The sequence below is a fragment of the Cyprinus carpio genome, chromosome B1, assembly GCF_018340385.1.
Source record: "Cyprinus carpio isolate SPL01 chromosome B1, ASM1834038v1, whole genome shotgun sequence".
In the NCBI taxonomy this organism is placed as follows: Eukaryota; Metazoa; Chordata; class Actinopteri; order Cypriniformes; family Cyprinidae; genus Cyprinus; species Cyprinus carpio.
The window spans coordinates 7,318,054-7,345,427 of NC_056597.1; the positions used below are offsets into that span (position 1 = coordinate 7,318,054).

General features: G+C 35.7%; 1 protein-coding gene across 3 annotated transcripts; it reads right to left on the reverse strand.

Annotated features, from left to right (window-relative positions):
* Positions 1-1,207: 1,207 nt before the first annotated feature.
* LOC109061482 (cytosolic purine 5'-nucleotidase) lies at positions 1,208-26,615 on the reverse strand. Of its 3 annotated transcripts, XM_042716426.1 has the most exons (19): positions 26,415-26,615; positions 24,474-24,597; positions 22,217-22,290; positions 17,035-17,152; positions 16,817-16,912; positions 16,625-16,716; positions 12,220-12,277; positions 11,663-11,713; positions 11,473-11,566; positions 11,221-11,274; positions 11,026-11,109; positions 10,118-10,159; positions 9,919-10,026; positions 9,010-9,076; positions 6,502-6,672; positions 5,804-5,855; positions 4,503-4,563; positions 3,892-4,068; positions 1,208-1,658 (listed from the first exon to the last, which is right to left on the reverse strand). In XM_042716426.1, the coding sequence occupies exons 2-19, from the start codon at positions 24,572-24,574 to the stop codon at positions 1,422-1,424; spliced, it is 1,737 nt and encodes a 578-aa protein (XP_042572360.1). In that variant the 5' UTR covers positions 24,575-24,597; positions 26,415-26,615; the 3' UTR covers positions 1,208-1,421. The 3 variants fall into 3 exon arrangements, with proteins under 3 accessions (XP_042572360.1, XP_042572357.1, XP_042572358.1); XM_042716423.1 differs by lacking the exon at positions 11,663-11,713 and having other exon boundaries at positions 26,415-26,613; XM_042716424.1 differs by lacking the exons at positions 16,625-16,716; positions 16,817-16,912; positions 17,035-17,152; ... (1 more) ...; positions 24,474-24,597; positions 26,415-26,615 and having other exon boundaries at positions 11,671-11,713; positions 12,220-12,283.
* Positions 26,616-27,374: the final 759 nt, after the last annotated feature.

Genomic DNA, 27,374 nt, shown 5'->3' on the forward strand with positions numbered 1-27,374 from the left:
ATGCATGTAAAAGTCCCACTAATCATCCTAATCTACATGTTTCATGCACTTGAGACACTTCCCACAGCTAAAACCACTTCCTTTCTAAACCGTGAACCACCATTATACTCAACAATGTTTATTTCTTTAAAAACATCACATACTTGCTGTGGAGACCCCTAAAAGTCTCTAATAGGACCTTTGAAGCTAAATCGAACATAATTTCTCACCACCGTTTGGTCCACATGGAGTAAAACCATCAACATTATCCAGTTTAAACATTATCCAGGACTGCTTTCATTTCTATAAAAACATTTACCAAAGCAACAGCACTTTCTTTCTCAAGCTATCATCTTCACAATGTCTAGCTGTTTACTTCATTGTACATCTTCTCTCAATGACTTTTCATTTACTGATGTGTAATAAGCTGCTCAGGCCATAAAACACAGTTTTATAAATATTTTTTGCATATCAAGGTCACTTACTATATTAATGGCACATAATGTTTGAGACAAAACTAGAGTGTTCTGTTTAGCTTATATAAGAGTATAAAAATACAGTATGTCATTGTTCAGTGTGACATTGTTGCCAAAATTAGAGCAGGTACTGGTATGATGTCTCTGTGTGTGTTCTGACTCATTTACACGAGGCATCTGTTTGCTACTCTTTAGCATTAGCGCTAACCAAAATGACTGCATTAAAAAAGATGAAAACCAAGAGGTTAACAACAAACCTCTAAAAAAAACAGCAGCTGCATGCTGTTGCCAAGTAACTGGATTCTTGTGTTGGCTACACTTCCATACGCACGTCACAATGAACCGTGCTTCGGTTTTCTGTGCTTCATTCAGATTCTCAACACACGCAGGACTTCAGCACAAACACCTTGCCAACACACACAGCTTTAACACAGAGTTTTTTTTTTTTTTTTTAAAAGGAACAGTCTTTGCAGGAGGTAGTAACCAAGCTAATCTGACTGACTGGACTGGCTACTTGAAAAGTTATGTCTAAACTGTTATAACTATAAAACAACAGTAAAATATGACTATAACGTGTATCTGTAAGGATCCACTAACCGATTTTAACACTTGTCCTAACAGGCTTGGATTTTGCAAGCATGCTGCCTGTATGATGCATGTAAACGCATGAGTTTTACCATCAGTTCACAGTAAAATATGTATCCCTTCCACTGTGTTTCCATTGGATGTTCATCACATGACATTATGTGCTCTTATAGTGACTGATAAACAATTCCAGATCCCAAAGTTTTTTTTTTTTTTTTTTTGCATAACTTATGCATTAGTTATCTTTATGTCCGTTTGGATGAACTGAAGTCTGGTAAGCTTTATGAGCCTGGTTTGGCAATTATAATCTACTTCATACACCCACTTCACACGATATCCTCATCACTCTATCATCATCACCCTAGAATAGGTCAAAAACATCTACTCTTCCTCCTCTTCCTCCTCCTCTTCGTCGTCATCTTCGTCGTGGCAGTGTGTGATTTCCTGCGGCGGCTGAGCGAACAGGTGGGGCGGTTTGATTTCACTGATGGAGCGTGTGAGGTGGTTTCTTTTACAGTCGATGTCCTTGCAGTCCACACAGTGGCGGTTGCGTGTGGCCAGAGGAGACTCGGTATCTGTGTCTACATGAGTGTGCTCCACTGTGGACTCATGGGGCATCTGGGACAGAGAGAGGAGACAGAAACAAACATGTAAACAGGTATGTTAAATAGGGTGCTTGGCACAGAAGAGAGAAACCAAGTGAACAGGACAAATGTGGGTGTGTATGGGTATGTATCCTGTAGGCAGTGTTTTGGTACTCATTTCAGAAAAATGTAACAATACTCGTCTTTTGTTAGTACCAAGTACTCAATTGGCACTTGTAATTATGCGTAGTGCGTGGGTTCGGTGAGATTTTTTTGTTTTTGTTTTTCAAAGGAGTCTCTTATGCTCACCAGGGCTGCATTAACAGTATATGATCAAAATACAGTAAAATTTGTAATATTGTAGAATATTTTAACAATTTAAAATAACCGTTTTCTATGTAAATATATATATATATATTTTTTATTTATTCCTGTGATGAAGTCAGATTTTCAGCAGCCAGTCTTCAGTGTCACATGATCCTTCAAAAATTATTCTAATGTGCTGATTTCCTGTTCAAGAAACATTTCTTATTACTATCAATGTAAGTTGTGCTGCTTAATATTTTTGTGGAAAAGTTTTCTTTGTTTTTATAACAGAATGTTCAAAAGAACAGAAAATGATTGGAATAATGTAAAAGTCTTTGCTGTCACTGTTTGATGCATCCTTACTGAATAAAGGAATGAATTTCTAACAAAAAAAAAAAAAAAACTCAAATGCACTATTCATGGTGAAAATCACTGCACTGAAAAAAACAAACAAACAATATATCTAGCCATGTTTTGTATTAAAAATATCAACATATCTAGCCATGTTCAATTAAATGAGAAATATAACATTTAGGGGTAACACTTTGTATCAAAGTGTCCTTCTTACACGTTACATGTACTTACTATTATAGTAACAATAAATTGCAAGTAACCCTAAGCCAAACCCTAGTCCATATAGTAAATACATGTAGTTAATTAATATTACTCAGTACTTAAATGTATAATTACACTGTAACGAGGACACCTTAAAATAAAGTGTAACCCATTTAAGCTACGTACAATTTTTCCCCATTTATATTTAACCTTTTAAACACATGAATTGTTTCTATAATATTTTGAAATATTATTGAAATTTATATCTGCTATTGTGAACTTCCACGGGTATTTGTATCAGTCCAGCCCTGTGTTTATGGGTGTGTGTGTGTGTGTTTGTGTTTATGGGTGGTTGTGTGCGTGTTTATGGGTGTGTGTGTGTTTATGGGTGTGTATGTGTTAAAGGGTTAGTTCACCCAAAAATGAAATGTAGGCTGCGTTTTACTCACCCCCGATGCATCCTATGTGTATATGACTTTCTTCTTTCAGACGAATCCTGTTGGAGTTATATTAAAAGTGGTCTTTGATCTTTCAAGCTCTATCATTGCAGTCAGTGGGTGTTGCATGCCTTCAGTCCAAAAGACGTGAAAGTAAAAGTGCCCTTCCATTAAAAAAAAAGTGTCTCACACAGCTCCGGGGGGTGAACAAAGGCCTCCAGTAGAGAATTGATGCATTTTTGTAAGAAAAATATCCATATTCAAAACATAATAATCACTTAAATCTAGCTTGTGCCCACTGTTGTAAACGAAGCAGTTCCGGGGGTTATTATGTATGAGGTCAGCTTTGCTCACGTGCCGCTCAGAAGTAATACACGCGGAAATGCAGCGAAAAGATCAAAACAAAACAATGGTCACTAATTAGAAGTACAAAACGAGGATTTGTAAAGAAGGATGTCGGAGGATTTCGATATACAGTAAGCCAAGAGGAGACTGATTTAACTTTGCTAAAGTAAGGAAACTTTGCTTCTTTTGATCCTGTAAACAAATGTTGGTTTTCACGAGACTCACAGGCACATGCACAATGCTGACCTTATACGTCATCCTCCCGGAGCTGCTTAGTTTACAACAGTGAGCAAAAGCTAGATTAAAGTGATTATTACGTTTTGAATATAGATATTTTTCTTACAAAAACGCACCGATTCGCTTCAGGAGGCCTTTGTTCACCCCCCAGAGCTTTTTTGATGGAAGGGTGCTTTTTATTTCACGTCTTTTGGACTGATGCAATGCAACACCCGCTGAGTGCCATGATAGAGCTTGAAAGATCAAAGACAATTTTTAATATAACTCTGACTGGATTCATCTGAAAGAAGAAAGTAATATACACCTAGGATACCTCGGGGTTGAGTAAAACGCAGCCTAATTTTCATTTCTGGGTGAACTAAAACTTTAATAGGTGTGTATCCTCACCAGCACGTGAGCGGCTCTGAACAGGTAGCTGAAGGGGTAGTAGAGCAGGTTGATGAATGAGGCAGCATACAGGTCAGCGTAACGCATCACCTGAGACGCAAACAGAGTCTGCCGAGATCCACTGCGGAAGAGACTTCCCATCATCCCATAGCACATGTCCATGTCATGAGTCACTTTCTGATGACAGAGAACATCACTAAATCAACATGTCAGTGTTACTTTTTTACTTTTTTCATTTTTAGTTTTAGCTGACAATAATAACCCTGTAACATTTAATACACAGTATGACATCACTCTAGTAGCCTGTTTATGCTATCTATGGACATCACAGGTGGTGGGCTGCTGATTACCATGGAACTAAATTTACAAGACTTATTAGCTACCATTACAAACTTATTTACTGGAAACACATTATTTGAGAGCATGTCACATATGCTGTTCATAAAAACAAAATAAGCCAGAATATTTCTAAAATTTAAAATCATTTTAATTTATTGACACTTGGTAAGTCCATACTGTAAACTAAGATAAAAGTTCAGCCGTTTCACACAGAGTAAAATCAGATATAACTGAAATGTTAGAAATGCGAGTGTGTGAATTAGTGTGTGTACCTTCATTCTTCTCTGGATGGCACTGATATCTGGCCTCTCATTGCTGCTGCTGTCCAAATGCCTACAGAAAGAAAGAATGTAAGTGAGAGAAAAGCGATTCGATGGATTTAAAGTGAAAAAGAAGTGAAAAGTGAGAAGGGACAGACATCAGCTGGAGTCAGAAATCGAGAGGTCACTGAGTTAAAGTATTTGTTATCAACAGGTGAACTCTCTCAATCTGTACCCTGTACAGCGAGCTTGTGCACCAATCAGAATTGAGTGTGAAACCCTTTTATATTCCAATTTAATTCTTAAATTTGACTTGAGTTTGAACTGAGGTAGAAAACACACTGCAAAAATCGAATAAAGGGAGCATGAAAATGGAATGAAAGTAATACAGCTGCTGTAAGTCTAAGTGTTTTTAATAATAAATGTAACTTGTCACTAATTTCCCATATACATCATCACACACACAACATATGGATTATTTCTAGAAACTTTAGATTATATTTATAATAATCAGTATAAAAAACAAACAAACAAACAAACAAAAAACACCTATAGAAGCTTACACTATTTTTTTATTAAAAACTTTTGTTGTCCATTATGACAGAAGGACACTTAATTTCCCAGAATCCTTTAATTTACAGAATACTATTATGTGTGTTATGGTGTATAATTGCTGTAATTACTAGATGACTCAAAAGTTCTACTCACGTATGCTACTCTGACTCAGAATCATGCATTTCTGTGTCAACATTATTAACGTCAATATGATTTTGTGTAATTTAAATAATCAACAAATAAAAACCACAATACAACACGTAACAGTCGATATGGAAATGCCTTGTTTGTATGTTTTTTTATTAGTTTACCATGCATTATGCATTAGTTATCCAGCTCTGTGCTAGCGTTTTTAAAACTGCATTGTATGTGTTTTATTTTCAGATTAGTCTTGCATTATTAAAACATCGGAATTGATCATTATACAGTCAGACAATTCTGGGAATCATTAAACTGAAATATTATGAGATAACTACTCAACAACGTTTTACTGCTGAACCTTTATTATAGTCATATAATATATTCAAACTGTGAAGTCAACATTTATTTTTATAAAGTCATCTAAAAACAACATGATGGACATTTTGTGAATGGTAAATCTGTGTTTATGGCTGTGTGACTTTTTTTTTTTTATAATTGCAATTCAGTCAGGTCCACTTCCTGTTAACAACTAGCAGGGTCCATTTCTAAATTCTGAATGTACACACACATACTGTACACACACACACACACACACACACACAGGCAGCTTTACTCACTTGTATAGTTCTGCCAAGAAAATGTCCAAGCCCTGCAGTTCCTCGAACAGAGCTGTGAATGAGAGGGCAGAACCCTGTCATGATTGGGTCTCTTTTTCTTAGCCTTTCAAGTGTGACATCTCATCTCACTCTTTCACTTTCTCTTTCTCTGTGTGAGCATTCTTTTCTTTACTGAGATTCTCACAAGAAGGCCTTTTTCACACTACACACATAAGCGTAACTGTGACAGCAGGCGCACATTGTGCTTTCACAGTGACAGAACTGTAGCTCTATCCAGAATATAAAGTAAGTTATAGGTTACAACAGCAATATTTCCTCAAGTAATGGCCATACTTTACAAAATGGTTATTTTATTTGGCCATTCATAATTATTACAATTAAAACTGGTGATGATAAAATATAATTTAAATGTGAAAAGGGATTACATTTAAATCCAAATGGTAATAAATATACATGGAACACCGTCAACTGCTATAAAATCCTATGTTGCAAAAGATTGCTTTGATGAATAGGTTTACATAGAATATTCATCATATTTTCTGCTGAGTTCAGTACCTACTTCAGTTATGCATCACCAGTGTGCTTACAGCAACAATGCTGTAACCTGTTATTATGGGCACCCAAAATAAATATGTGCTGCTTATGTGCAATGTGAAACAGGCCAATGGCTGATTTTACTGAGATATGGCAACACTTACAGCTTTTGTCCGTCCAAACATGCAGCTCCTGAGCCAGTTCAGGAATCACCAGGAACGTTCGCCAACCCTGACGCTTCTTGGACTTAAGAATATCTCCAAAAATGTGATCCCCAATGTACAAAATATCTTTCCCTTTTGCTCCAAGCAGGTCACACACAATGTCAGAAGAACCTGGGCGGAAATGAAAACACATTTGTTAGAAATAACACATTTTCACATATACTTATAAGGCATACTCAATACTCAGCATAGAAAAAGCTGCATAATGAACTCCTTTTATTACTAAATTTTCTCTTCCTTTGTGATTTTATGCTTTTGTTCTTTCAGCCTTGATGTCCAAGCAACAGCAATATGAGAATTTAAATATTTATCATAGTACAATTTAAATCACAATCATTATATTTGTAAAAAAAAAAAAAAAAAATCTCAGTATGATTTGTTTTATTATGAATATCAATGCTATTGCTGATTTTAGTGAAACAGGACTAAGGTTAACACTTTACACTTGTCATATTCATTATAGTTTGATGCATTTACTAACATTAACTAACAAGGAACAATTCATTTGTAACAGTAATTATAAATATTGGTAGCAGGGGTGTGCGATATATATCGTCTGTGATAATATCGTAATTGTTGTTTTAACGATGTGCGATTTGACATTATCGAGTATTTTGCAAAGACCTTTCAAAACCCCTACAGAGTACACGCGCACATTACGTGAAGTCTGCGTGTGCGCATTTAGAGTGTTCTTTCACTGCATGATTCAGTCTAATAAATGCATTTAGAATGATCTCACGATTCTAAAACTACTAAATATTGTAGAAACTTAATTTTCTGTAAAGTTGCTTTGCAATGATTTGTATCGTAAAAAGCGCTACACAAATAAACTTGAATTGAACTGAATTCAAGGTACTGGGACAGAAAATGTATATATTTACCGTATTTTCCACACTATAAGGCGCACCGGATTATAAAGCGCACCATCAATGAATGTTCTATTTTAGAACTGTTTTCATATATAGAGCGCACCGGATTATAAGGCGCATAGAATAGAAGATACTGAAGTCAAACGTTTGACTGGGTTTGCGTTATGCATCCACTAGATGGAGCTGTGCTAAAGGGAATGTCAACATTTTGACAGAGTGCCTTGATCCATATATAAGGCGCTCCGGATTATAAGGCGCATCTGTCGTTTTTTGAGAAAATTAAAGGCTTTTAAGTGCGCCTTATAGTGCGGAAAATACGGTATATAATTTCATATAGTTAATCAATATCACACTCTTTTTTCTTTCAAAAATTACCATGATTACAAATGTAATATTGACGTTAATTAAGAGACGTTTTAGACACCATATTGCTTGTTCTTGCATTATTTTAATTCCAAACACAGCCACAGCGCTGTTTTGCGTCTCTGAGCAATTGACAGTGTTTAAATGATTCAGTTCAATCGAAATGACTCACTAATTAACAGTGACTTGCTGCCACCTACTGGTGGTTTTAAGTTTTTAAGTTTACATTTAAAGTTTAAGAGACCAGCACAATAACACACTCGGCAAAATATCGTCTAATTATCATTGTCGATAAAATCCCTGAAAATATCAAGATATTATTTTTTGTCAATATCACACACACCTAATTGGTAGCACTTTATTTTATTTTATTTCAAGTTCTGCATGTACATACTATGTTATAGTAATTACCATAAAGTGAAAGTGAGGTGATGTGTGGCCAAGTATGGTGACCCATACTCGGAATTTGTGCTCTGCATTTAACCAAGTGCACACACACACACACACCATGAACACACACCCGGAGCAGTGGGCAGCCATATTGCTGTGGCACCCGTGGAGCAGTTGGGGGTTCGGTGCCTTGCTCAAGGGTCTCACCTCAGTCGTGGTAGTGAAGGCACAAGAGAGCGCTGTATATTCACTCCCCCCACCTACAATCCCTGCCGGACCTGAGACTCCAACCCACGACCTTCAGGTTACAAGTCCGACTCTCTATTTATTAGGCCATGACTGCCCTGGGTAATAACTAGGTACTAGCCATGAATCTAGACCTAACCTTAATCCATGTAGTTACCTTATATTACCCAGTACTTTCTTTGGTAAGTACACATACTGTAAAATAAAATGAAACTTAAATCTCTGTTAAAGTTAGTTAATAAAACTACAGCTCTTTATTGTTAGTTCATGTCAGCTCAGGTTTATTAAATAATATTATGAGAACTTTTGATTTTAATAACACATTAGCAAATGTTGAAATGAACATTAAGATTATTCAGTGCATCAGAAGTAGTTTTCATGTTAAATAATGCTAACTAATGTGAGTATTACTGGACTAAGTGATTGTACACATGCAGTGAAAAAAATCATTTTATAAAGTGCAGTAAACCAGATGTCCTTGTGATCTATGTGTATGGACCTTGAGGAGATATATCTGTGTGTATGTGTGTTTGTTTGTCCATACAAGTGTGTCATTTGCATCTTTAAGAATTTCCAGTACCTCCAGAGTAAACAATGCCATGCTGTAAAGGTCCAGTGTATGTTCCTATTTTCAGCCGGCCTGTAGTCTGTGATAGAGAACATATTGATTAATATTCAGACTGTCTGAATATTCATTCCATGTACTTCAGTGGTTCTCAACCTGGGGTCCAGGGCCCACACAACACACTTCCAATGGGCTCACAAGATGACTCCAAAAAGGAAAAACAAGCTTTAAAATGAGTTAAAACACGAAAGGTTGTGCAATTTAGAATAATAGTAATAAAAAGTCATGAAAATGTTTCTCTAGTTATGAAAGGCTCTAAAATAATGTATTGTGTAGAAATACCAAAAATATCTTTGAATATTGTCTTAAAAGATGGGGGTCTTTGAGTCAAAAAGGTTGAGAAACACTGATAAACATCATTACTGTTGCCTATTTTTGTCAGCACAAATAAATAACAACTCACAAAGAATAAATTGTGCCTGTCCGACTCACTAAATTAACTATGCAAATCAGGGAATGATTCAAATACACCCACAAAACAAGAACTCAGAGCAATTTTGCATTTTGCACAGCTTGTTTTGCATCTTGTTGGTTGGATGCTGGTTAAAGTGGATTATGGGGGTTACAGACAGGTTTTTGCACTGAAATATCTTTCTTAGAAGTGGCACAACTGTTCAGTGAACTGTTTAGCTGCTTTACACTGCAAAGGGATGACAGGAAAGATAATTTTTCTCTTTCTCTGATCAGTTCTATTGTGCTCAGCAGACTTCAGTATAAATGCTCAATACTCAGCACTGACTAACCATCTGTGTGATCGTGTTCAGCAGGATAAAATGTTCCAGAATGGGCAATACAGCACCTGCTCACTTTAAGAGTTATTCTTCTGTTATTGTAATAGTAGAGCTTTTCGTTTGATGTACTCACCGTATCCACCTGTCTTAGAACAGTTCCCTCTCCAAAAAATAAAGGCTTTCGAGCATCCACTAGGATGAGGTCGAAGTATGACTGCCATGGACGGTGTGCAGTGCCATGCTATGACATAAAATATTATTATGAGCAACAATATATGACAGGAAACTCTTTTGAAAGGTTTAATTATGGACTGAAAAAACAATGTCAATACCTTTGGGCCATAGGGAAAGTCAAACAAGTACGTCATAATTTTCTGTAAAGCAAATCAAAACAAAAAGATGATGGTTTGTATGTGTCTAAGTTTAAAACAAACCAGCTGCATCTGCAGTTGTCTATTGCTTTGATTTAAAACCTAGTGAGCTGCATACAGCGGGATTTTTAAAGGCGCAAAGCTGTTCGAAAATCATAGCTTAACTATGCTGCCTACTAAGATTTAGATTTATTTAGCAGATGTATTTAGATTTATTTAAGGTGTAAGTTCACACACACACACACACACACACACACACACACACTGTTTTTCTAATTTTAATTGGGTAGATATTGAGAAATTTGTATTTGTGGGTAAAAAAAAAAAAATCAAACTGGTAAAAGTTCAAATTTGTAATGCAAGCGGACATTGTATTTCTTATTTTATTTTGTTCCCAACAAACAACTGTCATTTTTATTTATGAAATATATGTGGTAGTACATTTTCTAGTAAATTGCTATGTGTACATAAAAAGCCAGAAATGTTCATAAAAAAGGTAGTTGAGCATAGCACCATTTTTAAAATTTGACAAGAATGAAAACAAGGCTCAGGGACAGATTAAGTACAATGCATTTAATGGATTATTTACCAACATACTGATTATTCAGCTAATGAAATCTTTCCGAAAAAACTTTCAGTAGACCAAAAGAGTTTTGAAAGCTATGCTGTCTACCCTGATTAAGGTCTAATAAAATATATTATTTTAATCAACATTTGTGTGTGGCATGTTATTAGAGTAATGAACTTTTCACTTACACAAATCGGCCAGTGTAAACCGAACCAACCAAACCGAACCATGTTAGCATGTTCTCAATATGCAGCTAGCTCTGAAACAAATCTTGTGTATGTATTTGCATCAGTAAACTCACGTCTGTGTATTTGTAGTCACTGTTGGTGGCTAAGAAAACTTTAGCGACTTCATTCATGCGACTCAGCAGCAACGGTAACTTGCCCTAAAAAAAAAAAAGAAATCAGTTATTCTCAGAAATACGACACAAACACAAAAAGCCACGTTAGTAACGTAAAAGACAGAAATTAAAACAGAAATTAAAAGACAAACTTACATCTTTCACAACATACTTCTCCAGGTTTTCCACTGTTTTCTCTTTCAACGTTCCCTGAGAAAATAAATAAAACCTTTAACAACAGAGTAAGTTTATGATAACGCATCTAAAAAACTTAAATCAGGAATCCCGTACCTACCTGTACCATTTACATCCATTTCACAGTTAATCATAGCTGCCTGCTATTAATGTACACAGCAATGTATTTTGGCAGATTATGCTGACAGAAAGAGAAACAGAGAACCTTTTTACCTTGAAATGTACCCAGTCTACAGCGTCTCGGACATCTTGGAACATGCTCTTGAAGGACATGAAGAGGTCTCCATCTTTAAAGCCCTTTTCACAGCTAAAGGTTTAAAAAGAAAAAAAGGGGCAGCAGAGTAAGAGGCTGAGCTCCAGCTCTGACACATTTTATCGACAGTCAGACATGTTTAAATGGGACAGTCTTCCCTTGTTTGAGGTTGTCCGAGCCAAACAGGAAAGCTCTCTCCCCCTAAAAGGACCAACAGGTGTTTCAGAGGACATGCATCCATACCAAAACACAAATCACAGACTATTACGTTTTAACAGATTTTATCTAGACTAAATAGGTCTAGCTGTTTTTTTTCTTTTTTTTTTTTCAAAGCACTAGTAGAATTATTTCCATGCCATTTAAAAGTTATAAATGTAAACTTTTTTTTATTTTACATGCACTACGATTAGTCATTAGCCAGTAACAGTAAATGGACGATAAATTATGGCATGCATGAACATGAATCCAACCACAGACTACCATCTGCTTGTGCCATCCTGTTTTATAACATAGCTGTAAATTTTTTATGCTGTATTAGGATTTTCTTATCAAGACATAACGTGTTTGCTGGTGAACTGATATAGAGAGCTTCAAATAGCCTCACCCATAGTAAATTATACTGATTTACTGATACTGAATCAGTGGTATGGCTGTATGCAGTGTCCAAGGCAACAGAGTAATTGAATCATAGTCACTGGAACTCCTACCTTGAATATCGGTCACAGTTTGAGAAGAAGTCAACCAGGCAGGCTAAAAGGTATGTTTCTGTGCAGAGAGAGAGAGAAAAAAAATATAGAAAGAAGGAGATTGTGAAAGTTGTTCTCAGATCCAGTTTATTTTTGTATATAATTTAAATTATATACCACTGTTCAAATGTTTGGGGTCAGTAAGCATTTTTTTATTTATTTATTTTTAAAGACCAATGACAGTAAAATATTTCCATTTCAAATAAATGCTGTTCTTTTGAACTTTCTATTCATCAAAGAATTCTAAAAAAACAAAACAAAAAGGATTACGGTTTCTACAAAAACATTTACCAGCAAAATCTATTTTCAACACTGATAAAAATAAGAAATGTTTCTTGAGCAGCAAATCAACACAGTATAATGATTTCTGAAGGATCATGTGACAATGAAGACTGGAGAAATGGCTGCTGAAAGTTCCAATTTGCATCGCAGGAATAAATTACATTTTAAAATATATCCAAACAGAGAACAGTTCTTTCAAATTGTAATAGTATTTCACAATATTACTGTTTTTACTGTATTTTTGTATAAAAAAATGCAGCCTTGTTGAGCATAAGAGATTTCTTTTAGAAACATTAAAGAAAATCTTACTGGCCCAGAAAAGTAGTCTACATGTTTGTAACTGGCAGCAATCACAAGCATCTTTGATGAAAGTACATTTGAAAATGCAACAAAAACATTTTTTTCTTAAAAACTCGTTGCAGGTAAGAAGGTATTTGTCTAAAACTCTCACGTCATATGATCAGTTCAAGTGATAATTAGCTTTAAATGGTAAATTCTGGTAATATCTACTCACCTAATGTCATTCCAAACACATGGCCTTTTTTTCCCCAAACAAAACGGCAAAGCTGCTTTTTTCTCATAATGTGTAATGAAAAATACTTTCTGCTTTAATACAGAGTTCTGGTATGAAACTGGCGCAGTCCGATAGGTATAAAGGCTGATTTAGACTTCTGAGTCGAAACTACGTCGTAACTAAGCCGTAGGTTGTGCACCTCTCCAAAAATGTCACAGCATGTTAAATCTATGCGGACTGCAAGGGCTGTGGTTGGTCTGCTAGAACCCCTCCCTCCATATGTATTTGAGTTTTGTATGTGTTTTTTGCACTTTAATATATTTTAATGTTACACCTTCTTATTTAAAATAAAACAAAGCAAAGAACAAGTGTCTTATCATTTATTATAAAACGTAGCATTACATCACTATGTTGTCCATGACAAACAGTTGTTCTTCCATGGTACGTTACAAGTCCTTGTGGAGATTAAAAGAATGCCATCTTCTCCTGTTCCATTGTCGTCTCTTTTTTGTAGTTTTAAATAAATTATCTGTTCTTTGATATTTATTTGCTGCAGTCACGGCTATAATGCTTCTCCAATGAGCTGCTTCTTCTTCGGCTTTTGTCGTGGTACTGCGGGTTACACAAGCAACATGCCCGTGGACACTGCAGACTAGCGGTTTGCACGTGTACTGCACGTCGACACAGACAGCGACGCATAAGTATAAATGAAAACTGACGCACAGCCTATGGCGCAGAGGCTACGGCGTATGTCCGACGCAGAAGTATAAATCAGCCTTGACTCTATCTGACCTAATGACATCATCACATGGCACAGCTGATTGGTTCTCTCCTGCATCGGTAGCCAATGAGCTCGCTGCTTAACATTCAAATATATGACTAGTGCTTGCCGTTGTAGCTTGCTTCAGAAACCCTCCACCTTCCCCAGCTCCACCTGTATTGGTCTGCTACGTGGTGATTCATGTATGCTATTTGGGGGTTATTTCATGTATGTTATATTTGCAGCAGCAGCAATATTCTTACATGCTCATGGCAGCATGTTGTGGATGTATTGGCAGTAGCACGTCTCTGTACTTGCTCTGCTGCAGCAGCAGCGCAGCAGATCTATTCTGCCAAGACCAAATAAATTAACATTGTCATGTACATTACCATGCCAATCAAGAGTTATCATGACAGAAATGCAATTAATTTGTTACAGTTATGACCTTAAATTTCAAAACAAAATGAATCTCTGAATTACCATGAATGAATCACATCATTACTCACTCTGTTCTACAATATACAAAAAAAATATACAAAAAAATACAAAATCCAGAGAATAATTGCACACAAATACATATATATATTATGGCAGTTAGTCAGTTAGAACAAAGATTCTCAGAAAGTGACTCAGTAATTTCAAATACATTTGTACTCCTCATACACACATACTATATGTTAACCCTCTGGAGTCGAATAACGCGAATACGCATTTTGTGGCATATTCTCCTGATAAGACCGAAAAGAACTTAAATTACACTTTCAGTTTTGATCGTACAGATCAAGAGCAATACATCAATTGAATCTGTAAAGGGTATACTTTTATTTGTATACACACATAATAACAACAAAACTTTGTGCATTTATAAAATAAAGAAAACAAATAGAGTGCGCTGTCTGCAGCCTTGGTTCTGCGTTATCTTTATTTAGAAACGCGTCATTAAAATGAACTGTAACTCAGCAAATACTTAACACAGAGACATGAGAGATAGATCTATAGAAAGCTTGACAAATCTACTTTAAAACTGAGCATCTGTGATAAAGTAATCCATATGAAAACAACGCGATGTCCAGTCTTTCACGTCTACCTTCATTATATCTAATGCAACAATGCCCACTTCACAGCTAACAAAGCAGCGAGACTGTACTTTACATTTTTTAAATGTTACTGTTCGCTTCGCGCTGAGAGGAATAAGACATAATTCACCTCAATAAGACTGCTGAGATGAATAAGATTTGGATTACCTCAGAAAGAAGAATGAAGCGGCTTGACCCAGCAAAGATCATGCTGCTTAGACCCAGCAAAGATCATAAGTCTTTTTTTATTATTAATCTACTTGTATTAGTTTTCATATAACTTGTACACATTTAACTAGTTAGACTTTTTCCAAAATATAATTCCTGACTAAATGTATAATCAAGTGAAACATTATGAAGTTTCATTTACATCATCTTAATGTTTCACGATGCAAGGTTTTTTTTTTTTGCTGTTGTTTTTTTTTTTATGTTCTAACGTATAACATAGACAGCAATAAGATATAAAAGTAATATGAGGTATGTGCCAGGTATGTGATGTTCATTTATATATTTCAACATGACACAATACCAGTCAAAACTTTTGAACTTTGAAATGTTTTTGTAAAGAATTCTCTTCTGCTGACCAAGTCTGCATTTATTTGATGCAAAACACGGAATGTTGCATTTGCTAAAGTAGTAATATTGTGAAATATTTTTACTATTTTAAATAACTGCTTTCTATTTGAATATATTTTCAAATTTAATTTATTCCTGTGATCAAAACTAAATTTTCAGCATCATTACTCCAGTCTTACTCCAAGTTTAACAATATACACTATACCATTCAAAAGCTGGGAGTCAGTATATATAGAAATGAAAACTTTTATTTAGCACACAAGTGATGATAAATACAATAATCATGTTACAAAGTATGCTGTTCTTTCAATTAATCAATATATATATATATATATATATAATAATAATAAATGGTTTTTGATTAGCAAATCAGAATATTAGAATGATCTCTGAGGGATCGTATGACTGGAGTAATGATGCTAAAAATTCAGCTTTGAAAGTCAACTTTGTTCCTAATAAACTGTTTAACTGCACTCGCAAGTGAATCTCAAGTTATTTTATGGGATAATTAAATATATTCTAAATAAACTACAAACATAAAAATATATACATTTTTTTGTCCTCACATTCTTTATTGCAACTCTTCCCTCTTGGTCACACACCTGGCTGAAAAGCTCATTATGCAGCTCATTATGTGGGCCTTTTCTTCTCAGGTGTAATATTCATGGTCAATCATGCCTACTCGCATATGCCCTTTCGAAACAAAAAGTGTCTAAGAAAATGTAAATCAATCTATTGTTTTCTGTGAGTGAGTATACAAGATGTTTTTCACATCATTTTGAAGCAAAAATTCTAGGCTACAAGGTCCATGCTTGTGAAAAAATGTTCTCTAGGTGTTTTATGACCTTATTTCAGTGACTTCAAAATTGTAGTTTTTACTAACCACGCATAAACGTTGATTTCTCAAAAACACAATCATGTACATACATACTATTTACATATTACTGTAGCCCGGTTTGTACTGATTACAGTGTTATTAGACTTTAGCCATGTATATGTTTATAAGCAACTGAAAAAAGCACAAAAGTCAGGTGATGTAAAAACTTCTCCAGTTCCCCAAAACCCCTTAGACCCCAGAGGGTTAAAAAAGCCACTGTTAATGTGTCTCTGAACGGCAGCCAGTGACAGGGCTATGTAGGACAGTGATTAAGTGCATACCTGGAAGGTTAAAGAGTGTGTTGAGGATGTAGAAGCGCTCTGTGTCATCACGCTGGATAAACTTGTTGGGATAGAGCTCTCGGGTGTCAGGGCTGGCAGGGAACACAGGACCATTATGAGCACATACTCCATAGGTTTCATCAGTGACCAAGACCATAAAGGCAGGGCTTGACGGGGGCAGGGATTACTCACCCTCGCAGGAAGTTAAAGCCATGAACACAGACCAGGATGTTTCCATAAGCATCTACCTTCAGGAGGTTGCCATACATGGTGTCAAACACCAGACCTCTGTAAAAACAAAAAGAAATTATAGGGTTAAATGTATTATGTATCCTATAAACATAATATAAAATGATAGTCTTGGTAATGACAGCTGTCTCAAATGTGGTCTGCCAATGAGAGTGTATTACCTTGTAGGGAAAGTGGGGTCGTAAACAAATCCAAGCAGTTCCTGCGGGTACCCAATGGAGACCAGCCGCTCCACAGTCAGATCAAAGCCCAATGATTCGTATTCTGGTGACTTGTATACTATTGATAGAGCGATATTCAGTTAGATATATTAAACAGAACAATTAAAATAAACAGACTACTATAAAATTCCATCTGTTAGATTATGTAGAGTCTTGTAAAATTAAGACTTTGTTCCCCATTTTAGTTCAGTTGTGGGCACATTGTTCTAATTAGTTCCCTCTTTTTACTATCATTGTAGCCTCATTGTTTACTAATTAGTTTCTTAGGTTTAATTTACTTCAATTGTGGCTCTTGAATTAGTATAAAAGGGAATAAATTACAACAACGTGGCCATTGTTTAACTGAAACAAGAATCCCCTTTGTGATACCCCATGTTTCCCTGCATGCCATGTACACTCCTAAAGCACAAAACATAAAAGGTGCATTTTAGTTTATCATTACATGGTATATATTAGTACTTTAAAGGTGCATATTAGTACCTTTTGAAAAGGTACCCTCCCAGAGACAGTTTTGTACCATATTTTCCTCAAAGTGTGCAGGGCTCTCTATTTTATTACATGTTAAAGTATTAGTTGCCCAAACAATTCTCCCATTTACAAACTGTTGGCATAACGATAAATATTTACTGTAAAAAATATCTACTGTAAAATCCCTCCAAGCTAAATTTATTCTGGAAGGGATCTCAATAACAACATATAAAGATGCATACATGGCAGCGTAAGTGCTGTATTTAAAGATACTCTCTGGGAGCGCTCTGTAGAACTGCACCTGTGATACGTGTCGACCCCAACCTTGTCCTTTCACAGAGCAAGCAAAGGGTACCAGAATATTCACATTGCAAAGACTTAGCAGGGCCATGTATGCCCTGTGATCTAATCCAATATGAAACCGGACCCACTTGCCCTAAAAGATTTAAACCCAATTAGATCCCAAGCCCCTGCAGAGGGATTTGGGTGGTATTTCTGCAACAAAAGGCATTTCGCAAGACCCTAACCACAAAATCTGTTGTTCCATCCTGACACCCAACTGAAGAAGAAATTAAAATAAGACAGACATGTATAGAACAGGCCTCAGCAAAGATGGGGGTCACTAAACTGTATACAGACAAGCTCACATAACATGATGTTGTGGAAGAGCTGGAAATGTGTTATGCTTGTTGTTGATGAGGTGGCAGGTCAAAAGGCAAAAGCCCAGAAGGATATCCTGAGAGTATGGAATGAGAAGGAGAGGAGTGCCTCAGGGTGTACTCCTAGGTCCATTGCTAATAAAAGCTGAGACATGTTTGACCACAACAACCTGCTTGTATTTTTTTTTTTTTTGCCGGAATGTTGTTTTTCTGTAATAGGCTTGTGTTTGTGCAAGTCTGAACATTGTTTGTCAAGATAAGTTCACTAAAAGGGCTAGCTTTATTCTGTTATGGTACTTGAGAAGACCTTTGTATCTGCAATTGTTCTATTTTGTGAAGTTTCTCTCTTTCAAAGCCATTTTTCTCAATAAACAAATAAATAAATTCCTTGATGGTCACGGACAGATGTGGCACAGATCATATAACAGAAAAAATAGCAATGGTTCCAAATAGTCGAAGACCTTCGTTGACCGTTGGCCAAAATGCTGTGTTATTTTGTACAAGCCACAGCAGTGTAAGTGTTTTTCTATTTTTTTCCACAGCTACTAATTTGTTTGGTATTTTACTAATCCATATCAAAAAGCCTATCAAAGCCTAGTTTTTCCAGTTCCATCTAAATGACTTCACAATTTACCAATCTTTGAGTTATACAAGACTTATTTATCTAGTGAGTTTCACGGTCTGTTCTAGGCTTGTATCTCTACAGATGTATGACAGACAGGCTGTGGAGGGGGAGGCAGATAGAAATGAATTCCCTACAGAGAAGTACAGATACATACAGGCAAGCAAACCCCAACAGAGTCACTAACTCAGGCCAGATTCTTCCACTCAGATAACAGCTGTACACAAACTCAACTGCCCCTTCCCTTTCTGTCTCTCTCTCTCTCCTCTCCACGATGTTCCACGAAGCTACAGCGAAACCTATTTTAATCCTCTTTTTCCCTCTCAGTCACTATTCCCATCATCACTCTTTGCTTAACTGCATACACCAGTGTTGACCATGGACAATGTTGGCCTTGAGCTACATACTCCTGTTAGGGTGAAAAGAAAATATTTTTGGCAGTTTTACTTAGGCCTGCAGACAGAAAATCTATACCTCATTATATGTGGCCTACATTAAGAATAGGTAAAGGTTTGAGGGATGAAAATAATTTATGAATATACTGACAAAAAACACAGGTATGCATTGCTGTGAAATACAGGTCAAACTTCAGTTAACATGACCATTAATGTATTTACCGTTCAAGTAAAGTAAAGGAGCCTCAGATAGATTTGATCAACTATTAGCCAACAAACAGTCAACATTATGAAATCCGCTTCTCTTTATACATAAAAATAAGCTTAAATAAATAAGCTGGGAAAATACTCATTATATATAAAATATCTAAAATATTTACTTGAAGTAGCCCATGAGATTTCAGTAATTTAACAACATAGTTAATGCTAATGTAAATAGTTACATTTAAGGGTGTTCACATTTGGGTTCACTCTTTACAAGAACCATCTAACACTTCAAGTCACAATTCAAATATTTATAATACTTAATAATACTTATGTCTTCAAACATTCAAATCCTCAAGCGTTTATTTTGGTAGAAAATTGGTTAAATGCAGCAAACTTCTTTGCACAAACATGTTAAAAATTATATGAATGTTATTTAAGTGAGCCTACAGAGCACATTACACTTCCAAATGCACATTAAACTAACAGTTCGTGAAGTTTGTGAGAAACAGGATTTATCGAGCAAAAACCTGGCAAACTGCAAAAGTGTAAATGAACACAGTGCAGCTCTTCATTCTGAAACATGCAGTGCAACAGGCTATATGGTTCTTTAATTACATTACAGCCATTTATTAAATAATCACAGTTATTCCTCAGTGGTTTTCAAACCCTGGGAACAAGGGCTTTGCAATATTTATCGTTCACTCATTTTGCAAAAAAAAAAAAAAAAAAAAACTAAACAAATAAAGACATGTCTTTAGAGTCCAAAAGCATTCACTGCATGATGGAGCCTGTTAGAATGCAGTTAGAGTGCTTCTATAATTCAAGGTTTGAAAGAAAAATATCGTTTTTGCTTTGTTATATTCACAAGATATGATATAGTTAAATAGGAATTAAAAATGTGTTCCTGAATGAATCTGTTTTTTGTTTGGGTCATTAATTCAGTGGCTTATTCTTTTGAATCAGCAATTTTGAACAAATCATTTGAATGAATGATTCGATGAATCACTCATTAATACACGGACTTGCTGCCACCTACTGGCAGCTTTAGTGTTATATTTATTTATCCATGACAGGTCTAAACCAGCCAAGGTACAAGCACGAAAACACACTCAAAAGGCAAACTGATTATTAGTCAATTTTTCACCACTATGTGAAACTTCTGTATTGAGTTTTCGTGGGAGCTCCAAACTTTAAGCTCTGCAGAGAGAGCTGACCTGTGTGTCAGCACAAACAAGTAGAGCCACTACATTTAGGCCATGAAGATTTTTTCACCACTATGTGAAACTTCTTTCTCCACTCCATCAGAATGAGGAAAAAATTACAGTAAACAAACCACACAAAACGCAACCTTAAATTCAGAATGAGGGTATGATGTCAGGCTGGAGTTCATAGATCAGGTTACCTTTAGCAAGAATATATAATTTGTATTATCTTACAAGGTACAGTAAACAAACTCCCCCAACCCCTCAGTCCGTTCATCAAGCTCTCCCTAACTAACATGCTTTAGCTGCATTATGCCTCTGGTTGACTTTGGATTATGCTGTCAGGTTTTTATACAACAGAATGCACCCTTAAAGACTGTGTCTTTAATTTACTAAATTGATCAAAAAATCTGAAGCTTTCTGAAATCGCTCTGCCATTTAAACAGCATTTTATTTCTCTATCCTGTGAAAAAACATCTGGTCTATACAAAGAATGCAGAGGTGGCGGGTTTCATCTGTGAATTAATGGACTGTCAGGTTAAAGAGCTGTCAACACCAAGCTTAGATGGAGAGTTTGTGCCACAGCTCTGTCCATGTGCAGGGTATTATCGTGCACGCTGATCCCAATCACAAAGGGGATTTGGTTATGGAATGGACTCAATGAGCAATAGGAAATATTAATCAGGGCTTGGAAAGTGGTCTTAAAACCCTGTATGGTTTGGTTTAATGCTTCTTGATCTCAAAGCCTGGATTTAAGATCAACAATAAATGCTAACATCTATTAATATTCTATTGTAGAGCAACAGAAAAAGAAAATTGGTCTCTACCAATGGTCTCGGGATTCTTATGAGTATAAAATAATTATAGAATAAATTAGTGCTGTCAAACGATTAATCGCATCCAAAATAAAAGTTTTTGTTTGCATAATATATTTGTCTGTTCTGTGTATATTTATTATGTATATATAAATACATACACAAACAGTATATAATTTGAAAATATTTATATGTCTATATTTGTATTCATATAATTTATATTATAAATAAATATATTTAATATATAAAAATATTTTTTTCTGAAATACATGCATGTGTGTGTATTTATATATACATGATAAATATACACAGAACACACACATACTGTATATTATGCAAACAAAAACATTTATTTTGGATGCCATTAATCGCAATTAATCGTTTGACAGCACTAAAATAAATAAAAGATTGCTGAGAATTAAAGTAATTTATTATACCTTTTTAATTATATCATTTATTATACATTTTTTATAAAGTCACGAGGGGGAGTAAATGATGACAAAATTGTAATTTTTGCTATCTATCAAGAATGAAATATTGTAAGATTGTAAACATTTGTGACCCAAAGCATTTGTGTATGTTTCCTCTTATTGACTGTTATGGATTTTTGAGGACCTCTAAACTGTGACTGCAACTTTTTCAGAGGATAAGAAACAATATAGCTTCATGCTAATTTACACTTGGTTAGACAGCTGTAATGTGGAGGATGTCAACAGCTGAGCATAATCATCATTGGAAGTAGGAAACACCTTACCTGCTAAAGTGTAGTCCATGTCAAAGCCAAAGTATTTAATCTTTTCCATGGCCAGACTTCTGTTCACAAACACTCTAAGGGAAGAAGGTGAAACAGTTAGATGTTTGGTGGCAAAAGTCTGCAATTCGCAATTTTGAGAATAAAATAAAAATAAAATAAAATAAAAATGCTTGCTTTCAGAAAAACTACTACAGTATGGCATTCCCAGCAATAAATAAACTCCCATCCCTGGGCCAACGTGCTAAGAGTGATCTGAATTAATTTTTAACACTGACAGCTCTATGCTTTAGCCCACAAGCCATAATATTTAATGCCAGGATATGAACACAAAGGAAATTTTGAATCACTCTCTGTGTATGAATATAATCTGATACTGATACAGATAAACCACAAACAATAACTGACAGATATTTGCACTAGTTTAACAAGAGATTCAAAGTTTATATTGCAGTCAGAAACAATTTCAACAACATAAAAATAGCATTTTTAAACTTTCAAACAGCAGCTGAATATATGTAAAGTAGTATATTTTTATTACAAAAAACAAAGAGAAAAAATGGAATTGATCATCAGAGACGTCAGACCAGTATTAAACGCTTTTGTAACCCTATACAAATGTACAAAACTTTAAAAAGAAAATCATTACTACCAAAACAAAGTTACTTTGATCAACCCTACCTTGTGGTGGCATAACACTGGACTACATCCCATGATTCACTTTTCCAGGTAGGACCTGCGCACTGCATTCTGAGTGGATGTCACTGCTCTAGCTGGTCTGTCAAGCTCATTTCTCTGTTCACCCTGTTACCCCCACAGCAAACAACAGCCCCCTCTCTCTGCTTTCTTGTCATTGAGTTTCTGATTTGTTGCAAAAATGATTGTGCCAGTTCTATAGCATTCTCTGTTGGTGTGCCAGTTGTTGAGTTATGAGTTGTTTGCTTCCCTTCAAAGACATCTAGAACAATCAACAACAGCAGGAAGAACCAGGCGGGTGCAGCGGCTCAGACAACAGAGTGTGCATCACTAGTTAGAGACAGCTGGTAAACAGATTACTCTTTTATCTCCATTGAATCCTCATTGTTGCCCTATTCTGTAATAGGCTACTTATACTGTACCAGAGACACTATAAATGGGAGGAGACAAACCTCTCATATAAAAATGAATGGAAGAAATATGGCGACTGTAGAAATGGGAACCTCCCGCCTTTCAGCTAAAAGAGCCAATTGCCTCTGTTTAGAAACACACATGAGTTTGAGTTTGTTTACTTAGAAAAACACATGTAAATATGATCAAGTATTATTTGTTTAGTAATGTTTTGTTGAAAATAAGGCCTTAAAAACAGACTTAAAAGAAACATGATTTTTTTTCTACACAGCAATGAGGGTCACAGATTTTGTGTCATCAGGACCGTATTCTTTTTTTTTTCTGTGTTTTACAGCTTCACCACTACATTCCACAGAGTTAGTAAATTTTTCACTGCACATCTCACACACCACTGCCTTTGGACCTCAGATAGACTGCACAGAGAGTGGAATCCCTGCCATGACGCTCACATTTACTTTTCCTTATCTAAACCCACTTATCTGGGTAATGGAACAAGGCAGTGAACTTTTTGCTTCAGCACGGAGAAATGTAAAGTCAAAGTTCACATATAGTAGGAAAGGTAAACTACGCTCTATTTCAGACGTGACCTTTGGCTGGATTAATGCCACAAGTGACGGTGTCTGCTAAGGGGGGAAGATTTTTGAGAAGAACCGAATGGCACACCTCTTATCTAATGAAGATTGCATAATGCCACTGCATGACAAATTCCATACTTGTGGGGTTGCACAAGCTACTCTATATTCCCTAGTCACGTGTTCCATGTGCCCGTTTCCTCGATGTAGTTTGAAACATCGCTGCAGGGTTTTGCCTATAATTAGGTAACTCCATTCTTTATTTTAATTTAAAATCCCAATTTACAAGAGGAGCTGCTGTCTAAATAATAGGATCTTTTCTTGACAGAGTTGCTTACATTCTTAACATGACTCGTAAAATCTTAACATGACTCGTAAATTCCGTGTAAAATCACGGAATATGGAATGCTCGGTGAAAACTATTATAAACTCATCCTCAATTGGCTCTTCTAAAATGAGTGGATTGCAAAAAAATGACACTTTATCTCAATAGAAAGAATTAAAGATAACAATTCTAACTGACAAATCTTTCTTTCCAAGCCACCCAAACACAGTCGTTATACAGTCAGTTTATTCTATACCTATGATAGGCCTCTCTCCTGTATTTCTTCATCGCCAGGCCATCCATGTTTGCTGGGAGATCTGCATAGTCCTGAAGTCGATCGCTCCATGATGTTGTCATCGTTAAATCTCTCAGTTGTGAATCTGTAAAAAGATTTAAAAGTCTCTTAAATATTTTGAGAAAAGCTTGATTAATGTTTTTTTTTTTTTTTAAGTGGCACCATTAAAGTATGAATGCACTTAGATTTCATAGATTGGATTAGTAATCTTCTGCAGATTTTATCACTTACTAAACAAGCCAATACACAACTGCTGCCTGAAAGACAAACATAACGACTTGATCTGATTATCTGTAGTTTAAACAGACAGTCTTTAAACACTTTGTCTGATTGTTTCTCATACAAGAAAAGCCCACTCAGTCATTGTGAAACCAATTTTGTACTGTTGACTGAAATGTTTGACAAACATTACGTCCTCTATTACATTTTCACAACTCCTGGTAAAGATACTACATGTTCCAAATGAGCTTGCCAACACAAACAACCTCTGTGTTTGAAATGCTGGGTTTTTGGTATGGAAATGGTTCAAGTATGTGAACAAAATGAAGGCATGAAACCAGAAAACAGACAACCTCTCTTTCTCTTGAAAGAAGTTAAATTACACCTTACAAAAAATGTAAGCACCATCCAAACTACTGAAGCAAGATGAATGACACGCAGCATAGAAGCTCGAGTCAGCATACTGGGGCCAGTGGCCTTCACAAAGGCTGACTTGCACAAACAAGCTGGAGACCTTAAGGGCAATGGAAGGAGATTTTCCCACCAGCCGTCTATTTTATGATCGGTATGCTGAGAGAAACGGGGATGTGAGACAGTAGAGTTTGAAAAGAACCTCAGACGGTGCTGACACAATTCTCTCTGTAAAATAAAATTATAAAAATAAAAAAACAACGTCACTCTTTTTCAAATATTCAGACATGCCACCTAGGACAAACAACAGAAAAAACAGGCCTCTTTCCACCCAAAAAGAACCAAAAAAAAAAAAAAAAAAAAAACCTTAAAACTCTTTGATTTAATACACAAAGAATACCCCAAGGAGGCAGCTATAATGGCTCACTGTCATCTGTCAGGCTGATTTGATCTATTTTTTTTTATTTTATTTTGAAAACCAGAAAGGAAAAGAAGGTTTTTCTTTCTTTTGAGTGTATTTGGTCCATGAACACCAAATGGACACACACACACACAAAACTGTTTATATTGGCAGGATGTTCAACTGTCATGGGAGATGGGTTTTGGTAACTTTTCAGCATGCATCTCTATATTTAGCAATATTTAACACTATATACTTAACACATAGTGTAAATTAGATACCAACAAACATTCAAACATGGTTTGAATCACATTTAGCGTCATAATTTTACAAGCCATTGCCTCCTAGCAATAACTTATGACAGCAGCAGTAGAGACTAAACACTGGAGACTAAAACATACTCCTAGAAACCGAACTAATTTGTTGACTTGCACTATTTCGATGCCTTTTCCAGGTCATAACCACAAAAACTTACACCCAGCTGCTGAAAAACAAGGACAAAGCCCCTGAAGACGGTGGAAGAGCTGGCTGGTAAGCAGCGAAGTTAACAGTTAACGTTACAGGATTTCCCACGAAAATGGCTGAAACGGAGCTTGACAAAATCCAGCATATATAGACAGTTTTGATATGTAAAGGATGTATTATCATTAAGCATCCACGGTGTTCAGTATCGCGCCTGGTATCCTGTTTATTTACGCTAGTGTAAAATATATTTTCACGGGAGATCGTCAGAGCCCACGGAGCGCATCGATAAACATCAAACATCGCCGATCTATACAAGCTGAACACAGGCAAACAAACAAACAAACCACTGACACTAACAACAACAACAACAACAACAACTGTAAGTTAAACCATATTCGCTCACTTACCTTCCTTGCGTCAGTACGTTACACAAAAGCTGAAGTGCACAGGCAGCACTGTGTGTACACTTCGGGAAATATCAATAAAACAGAATGCACTGCAGTACTCAAGTGAAGCTGCACGTCTTACTGTTAATGTGAATCAAAAGCTCGTCTTTTCATAACCGTGCTGTAAGCTGTTGTTGAGGGGCAGGACGAGGCGGTGCTTGCGGTGTGGCTACATCCAGAGGAGGTGGAGCAAAACCTGTCATCACATCAGGGACGGAGAAATGTGGAGGCGGGACCTACAGTCTATGGGAGGGAACCCCTCAGCCTCTTGAAGATGGTTGGTCTGCTGACAGCTCATTGTTTACAGGATCTTTTTTAGCCAGATTGTTCACAGTAACACTTTGCCGTAAGGGATTACAGTATTTGTTAACATTAGTTAGTGCAACAGCTAAAATGAACTAAGAAAAACGTTCCGGCATTTCAATATATAAAGGAGTTTTCAAACTGGGGTCCGGGGAAAAGTTTAGAAAAAATAAATAAATAAATTTAAATAAATATATTATATATATATATATATATATATATATATATATTATATATATATATATATATATATATATATATATATATATATATATATATATATATATACATTTGATCTAACAGCACAACACTCTCTATCTTTAATAAATAAAAATATTATTAAAATGAACAAAATCATTTTTATTAAATAATACATCTAACAGCACAACACTATTATAGTTAGTAGAAATATACACAATAAACATAATAGAAACTAAATTTTTTCATTATAGAAACAAAATTTACTTTGAAATATTTATTAGAATGTATTTTAATGATACATTTTGATAATTTTTCACATTATAAAAAGGGTCCGTATTGCTGTCTTTTAAATTTTAGGATGGGGACCCATGCACCAGGATAATCTTTAATATTTGGGGTCCATGGCATCTAAAAGGT